Source organism: Mandrillus leucophaeus, unplaced genomic scaffold (assembly GCF_000951045.1).
Source record: "Mandrillus leucophaeus isolate KB7577 unplaced genomic scaffold, Mleu.le_1.0 Scaffold108, whole genome shotgun sequence".
Taxonomy (NCBI): Eukaryota; Metazoa; Chordata; class Mammalia; order Primates; family Cercopithecidae; genus Mandrillus; species Mandrillus leucophaeus.
In genome coordinates, this window is record NW_012098987.1 from 4269898 (window position 1) to 4277344 (window position 7447).

The following is a 7447-nucleotide window of genomic DNA, read 5'->3' on the forward strand; positions in this document are numbered from 1 at the left end:
ACCTTGGCCTCCCAAAGTGCTGGGATTATAGGTGTGAGCCACCAGGCCTGGCCAGTAACAGCTGATTTTTAATCTAACTAACTATTCAAAGAAGTCACAAAAAAACACTAGATCCTTGTCCATTAGTAAAAAATCAGTTAAAAAAAAATAAAGATTCAATAAGAAAGACAATTTTTAAAATCTTTGCATTTCAATTATTTCAATTGAACAGAAAAAAATAATCATTTAAACCAATTAATAGAAGGATATATTTAAAGCACCATATATCATAAACAGATATCCATACCTTAGAAGAATCTTCAATAGCCTTGTGTAAGTTTTTTAGTTTTAGGTGGCAAGCAGCCCGGTTCAAATACAAGAGTGGCATTTTATTATTTAGTCTTATGGCTAAATTATATGCATTGATAGCTGCCAAATAGTTTTCTGTTGCAAACAATTTGCTAATGAGACAAAAACAGAGAAGAAAAACAATTTAACATTGAAAGAGAAACACAGAAATAATATCTAATTGTATTTGACAAAGAGGATGGCTTACCTCTTTTTGCATTCTCTTTAGGGTAGACATTGTTGGCTGCACTGAATCCATCTGTTTTCACATATACCAGCCTGTCATTTGAATGGAATGGACCGCACTCCCACTTCCAAGGGTAGACATTAGTAATTTAAGCCAGTAGGCATATTTTCATTATTTTTGCTACAGTAATTAACTCAGGGATGGGCTTGTGTGACCTACATTGTTCTATTTAGACTGAAGCCTGTGGGATGGTTTTAGAGTTGGAGAATGAAAAGTTGGGCATACTTCTCCCCCTGCTGGATATAAATGAAGAAGTCACATAGCCCACATTGTTGCTGACCATTTTTAACACCATGGGATGAGCTGGCATTAGAATACAGCTGATACTATGGAAATATGAAAGGAATAAAAAGGCAGAAAGAAACAGCCCTTCATGATACAGTTAAGCTGCTGGATCAACCTTTACTTGAAATAGAAAACACCTTTAGCTGTTTAGTTATATAACACAATAAATTCCTTTCAATATAAAGCCAATTTGAATTGGGTTTTTTGGTTACTTGCAATGGATATACTCTTTCAGTTCAAATGTTCCAAAATTTTCTTCAAACAAAGGGATGTACACGATTAAAGGATCTCTTCAAAATGCAAAGTTTGTTTGTTTGTTTGTTTGTTTTTTGAGACAGAGTTTCACTCTTGTTGCCCAGGCTGGAGTGCAATGGTACAATCTTGGCTCGCTGCAATCTCCACCTCCCGGGTTCAAATGATTCTCTTGCCTCAGTCTCCTGAGTAGCTGGGATTACAGGTATGCACTGCCACACCTGGCTAATTCTGTATTTTTAGTAGAGATAGGGTTTCTCCATCTTGGTCAGACTGGTCTTGAACTCCTGACCTCAGGTGATCTGCCCGCCTCGGCCTCCCAAAGTGCTGGGATTACAGGCGTGAGCCGCTGCACCCGGCCTCTTTTTTATGTATAATTTCCACTTACAAAAATTTGAAAAAGTACATCAACAGGAAAATGGAAAATACTTTGCTGAAAATAAAAATGTCATATAAATATAACTTTGTATTCATGTTCATTCCGTTATACTGCATACTTTGCTGCTCTAGAATATTAAACATGTCAAAAGTAAACCTACAAAAGCAGCCAGTAAACTGAATAAAAGGTAAGATTACACCATTGTCACATCTAACTTGAGCTAAACTCAAGCTGAAAATAACTTGTACTAGAAGAGCTAATTCTATGGGTAGTTTACATTTCTGAAATGCCTCATATCAGCGACGTTTCTGATTGCAAGTAACAGAACCACAACTCAAGTGGGGTTAAACAAGTAAGGAAATAAATTATCTCACATTTTAAAAGTCCATGGGATTAAGGCCCTTATAAAGAAGATTTAAAAAACAAAAATAAAAAGTCCAGAGGAAAGAAGCTCCAAGCCCAATCAGCAGCTCAAAGGTGTTATCAAGGCCGCAGGCTCCTTCCATCTGTCCATTCTACTGCACTCAGCAGGAACCACAATCAGGCTGATTTTCCTCATGGACATAATAGCCCAAGGTGCCACATACAGGCATAATACTCATTGGAAGAAAAGGTAACAGTATTTTCTGATATATGTTCCCTAAGAGAAAGAAAATCTTTTCCAGAAAACTCCCAGTTTACTTCCTTTCACCTCTCATTGACCAAAAGTACATACCCTTAAAACAAAAACACAAATAAAAACCAGTCTTTCTCTCCCTCAAACTCTCTTTTCCTTTATCCTTGCCTCCCTCCCTGCCTGCCCCCTGCCCTGCCGCCATCTCTCTCTCTCTCTCTCCTCCTACCCCTACCTCCCCAATTTGACTCCTCACTACTATATACTGCTGTTTAGAATGATTTTAAAAATTCAAAAACATGTCCATCTTTCCATGTTAAAAAATAGATAAATACATTTTTACAGAGTATACATAATACATGGATTATTCTTACAGTATTCTCTCATAAGTGCTAGGATTTCTGAAACCAATTTCCTCCTACTCAGGTACATTTAGGGCGTCTTGTTTTCCAATACTTTTGCTTTTATAAAGAACATTATAATAAGTATTTTTGTATCTATATCTTTTTTTTTTTTTTTTTAAGCAGGAATGCAACTAAAGCAATCATAATCTGTTGAAGTCAATGAGAATTTATCCTTGGACTTGGAATAGGGTCACTGTCCTAAGTCACATGAGCAAGGGCTGCACACCTCAACAAAATACGAGCTCATCTAATAAGGATGAAGGGAGAGAATAAATGTTGGCTAGGTAATCTACAGTGTCTACACCGAACCTTATTTTTTAAACTGTGGTAAAATATATATAACGAAATTCACCATTTTTTTTTTTTTTTTTGAGGCGGAGTCTTGCTCTGCCGCCCAGGCTGGAGCACAGTGGCCGGATCTCAGCTCACTGCAAGCTCCGCTTCCCGGGTTCACGCCATTCTCCTGCCTCAGCCTCCCGAGTAGCTGGGACTACTGGCGCCCGTCACCACGCCCGGCTAGTTTTTTGTATTTTTTAGTAGAGACGGGGTTTCACCGTGTTAGCCAGGATGGTGTCGATCTCCTGACCTCGTGATCCGCCCGTCTCGGCCTCCAAAAGTGCTGGAAATTCACCATTTTAACCATTCTTAAATGTAAAATTCAGTGGCATTAACTACATTTACATTGTGCAACCATCATCACCATCCACACTCAGAACTTTTTCATCTTTTCAAATTGAGACTCCATACCCAGGAGTTAGGGAACAACCCTCCATTCCCCATCCTCTCTAGTCATTCACAACCACCATTTGACTTTCTGTCTCTATGAGTTTGACCACTCTAAGTATCTCACAAAAGTGAAATCATATGTTTGTCCTTTTGTGACTGGCCTATTTCACTTAGCATAATGTCTTCAAGGTTCATCCATGTTGTAGCATGTGACAGGACTTCCTCTCTTTTTAAAGCTGAAATAACACTGCATTGTTATGGATATAACACATTTTATTTATCCATTTAAACCTCAATGGACACTTGGGTTGCTTATATGTTTTGGATATTGTGAATGTTATTGTTATGAACATGGTTGTATAAATATCTGTTTGTGTTCCTGCTTTTAATTCTTTTGGGTATACACCAAGAAGTGGAATTACTGGATCATATACTAATTCTATTTTAGGCCAGGCATGGTGGCTCACGCTTATAATCCCAGAACTTTGTGAGGCCAAGGTGAGCAGATGGCTTGGGCTTATGAGTTTGAGACCCTCCTAGGCAACATGGCAAAACCCTGGCTCTACAAGAAATATAAAAATTAGCTGGGCACAGTGGCTTGTGCCTGTGGTCCCAGCTACTTGGGAGGCTTAGGTGGGAGGATGGCTTGAACCTGAAGGGTAGAGGTTGCAGTGAGCCAAGTTCACACCACTACACTCCAGCCTGGGCTATAGAGCCAGACCTTATCTCAGAAAAAGGAAAAAAAAAATCTATTTTTATTATTATTTATTTATTTATTTATTTTTTTAGACGGAATTTAGCTCTTGTTGCCCAGGCTAGAATATAATGGCACGACCTTGGCTCACAGCAACCTCCGCCTCCCGGGTTCAAGCGATTCTCCTGCCTCAGCCTCCCAAGTAGCTGGGATTACAGGCATGCACCACCATGCCTGGCTAATTTTGTATTTTTAGTAGAGACAGGGTTTCTTCATGTTGGTCACGCTGGTCTTCAACTCCTGACCTCAGGCGATGCGCATGCCTCGGCCTCCCAAAAGTGCTGGGATTACAGGCATAAGCCATTGCGCCCGGCCCTATTTTTATTTTTTTGAGGTACCACAATACTGTTTCCCATAGCAGCTGAATCATTCTATACTTCTACCAACAGTGCACAGGATTCTAATTTCTCCGCATCCTCACTAACACTTGTTATTTTCTGTTTTTTTTTTTTTTTTCTGAGTAGCCATCCTAATGGGTGTGAAGTGGCATTTCATAGTGGTTTTGATAGACCTTTCCCAAATGGTTAGTGATGTTAAACATCTTTTCATATTTACTAGCCATTTGTCTCTCTTCTTTGGAGAAAAACCTGTTTAAGTTCTTTGCCCATTATTATTATTTTTAAAAATTATTATTATTTTTTTGAGCAGAGTCTCTCTCCGTTGCCCAGGCTGGAGTTCAGTGGTGCCATCTCAGCTCACTGCAACCTCTACCTCCCAGGTTTAAGTGATTCTCACGCCTCTGAGACTCAGATTAGCTGGGATTACAGGTGTGAGCCACCACGCCCGACTAGTTTTTGTATTTTTAGTAGAGACAGGGTTTCACCATGATGGCCAACCTGGTCTCGAACTCCTGGCCTCAGGTGATCCACCCACCTTGGCCTGCCAAAAAGCTGGGATTACAGGCATGAGCCACTTCACCTGGCCTCTTTGCCCATTTTTAAATTAGGTTATTTGTTTTGTTATTGAGTAGTAGTTCATATATATTCTGGATCTGCAAATATTTTCTCTATTCTGTGGGTTGTCTTTTTACTCTATTTATAGTGTCTTCAATGCACAAAAGTTTTTAATTTTGATGTGGTCCAACTTAACCATTTTTTCTTTTGTTGCCTATGGTTTTGGTGTCATATCCAGGAAACGTTACCAAATCCAATGTAAGGAAGCACCCTGTGTTCTCTTCTAAGAGTTTTATAGTTTAGTCCTTACATTTAGGTCTTTGATTTTGAGTTCTTTTTGTACATGGTGTTAGGAAAGGGCCCAATTCTTTTCCTTACTCTTTTTTTTTTTTTTTTTTTTTGATGGAGTCTTGCTGTGTCGCCCAGGCTGGAATGCAGTGGCTCAATCTCGGCACACTGCAACCTCCACCTCCTGGGTTCAAGCGATTCTCCTGCCTCCGCCTCCGAGTAGCTGGGATTATGGGCACCCACCACCACACCCAGCTAATTTTTATTTTTTTTTTGAGACGGAGTTTCGCTCTTGTTGCCCAGGCTGGAGTGCAATGGCACGATCTCAGCTCACCGCAACCTCTGCCACCCGGGTTGAGGCAATTCTCCTGCCTCAGCCTCCTGATTAGCTGGGATTACAATAGGCACCTGCCACCACGCCCGGCTAATTTTTGTATTTTTGGTAGAGATGGGGTTGCGCCATGTTGGCCAGGCTGGTCTCAAAATCCTGACCTCAGGTGATTCACCCACCTTGGCCTCCCAAAGTGCTGGGATTACATAGGAGTGAGCCACTGTGACCGGCCAATTGTTATATTTTTAGTAGAGATGGGGTTTCACCATGTTGGCCACGCTGGTCTCAAAATCCTGACCTCAAGTAATCCACCCACCTTGGCCTCTCAAAGTGCTGGGATTACAGGCATGAGCCACCGTGCCTGGCCAGAAATTTTCTTTTTATTTTCAGATGGAGTCTCGCTGTGTCGCCCAGGCTGGAGTGCAGTGGCACAATCTCAGCTCACTGCAACTTCAACCTCCCAGGTTCAATCAATTATCCTGCCTCAGCCTCCCGAGTAGCTGGGATTATAGGCATGCGCCACCACACCCAGCTAATTTTGTACTTTCAGTAGAGACGGGGTTTCTACTTGTTGTTCAGTCTGGTCTCGAACTCCTGACCTCAGGTGATCCGCCTGCCTTGGCCTCCCAAAGCGCTGGGATTACAGGCGTGAGCCACCACGCCCGGCCCTATTACCTTGTTCTTATCCATGTTATTGTACTTCCCACACAGTGTTTTAAGTATTTGTATATGTCTTTCTCCTCCTGATTTCTGTTGTTCAGTGCCTATAGTCTGGCAAATAGCAAGCAATCAATAATTGCTTATTTAATGGCTGAATAAATGAATAGGAAGGAAGAAAGGAAGAAGAGAAAGAGGAGGAAAGATTATATATGGTTTTACTCTTGGGAGTTAGAAGAGCCAACCTGTCAGTTCCAGGCTTCTAACCTTCAGAAAAATTGCCAACTCTAGCTAAATGCCACAAAACAATCCCTGGTGTTGCAACAGACAAGAGAAAAGACCAAGAAAAAGGAGTAAGAAAAGAAAAATACAGACATTGTGGTAGACAGATAATGCCCCCACCCCCCCCAAAAAAAGATGTCCATATTCTAATCCCAGAACCTATGAATGTTACCTAATGTGGCAAAAAGGACCTTGCAGATGTGATTAAGTTAAAGAGTTCGATGGAGAGAGTACCCTGGATGATGTAGGTGGGATTTATATAAACACAAGAGGCCTTATAAAAGAAAGAAGGAGGCAGGAGAGTCAGAAAAGGAGAAGAGACCATGGAAGCAGAGCTCAGAAGAATGCAATCAGTGGCTGGGGAGCCACAATCCAAGGAATGCAAATAGCTTAGAAGCTGGAAATTTAAGAAAATAGCTTTTCTCCTAGAGCCTTCAAAACGAATGCAATTGATACCTAATTTCAGCCCAGTAAAACTCATTTTGGACTTCTGAACTACAGAACTATAGATAATAAATTTGTGTTGTTTTAAGCCACAAACTTTGCGGTAGTTTGTTATAGAAGCAATAGGAAAATAAACACAGAAGCGTATATGATGAAATATAATAAATAATATCTATAGCTGCCTCAAAATATGAACACAAATTGCCACTCAGAATATACCAGAATTCACTGCTTTTGATCAATATGTTAAAATATTCACGGCCGGGTGCGGTGGCTCACGCCTGTAATCCCAGCACTTTGGGAGGCTGAGGCGGGCAGATCACCTGAGGTGAGGAGTTTGAGACCTGCCTGGCCAACAAGGTGAAACCCCGTCTCTACTAAAAATACAAAAATTAGTTGGGCGTGGTGGCAGGTGCCTGTAATCCCAGCTACTCAGGAGGCTGAGGCAGGAGAATCACTTGAACCTGGGAGGTAGAGGTTGCATTGAGCCAAGATTGTGCCATCACACTCTAGCCTGGGGGACAAGAGCGAGACTTGGTCTCAAAAAAAAAAAAAAGAAATAATA

General features: G+C 41.0%; 1 protein-coding gene across 1 annotated transcript in view; it reads right to left on the reverse strand.

Annotated features, from left to right (window-relative positions):
- DYX1C1 (dyslexia susceptibility 1 candidate 1) overlaps nt 1-7447 on the reverse strand; it is an 89185-nt gene that overhangs the window by 3448 nt on the left and 78290 nt on the right. The window contains exon 8 of the mRNA XM_011986712.1: nt 287-440. Within this exon, the coding sequence (XP_011842102.1) occupies nt 287-440 (154 nt within the window). The remainder of the gene's footprint in view (nt 1-286; nt 441-7447) is intronic.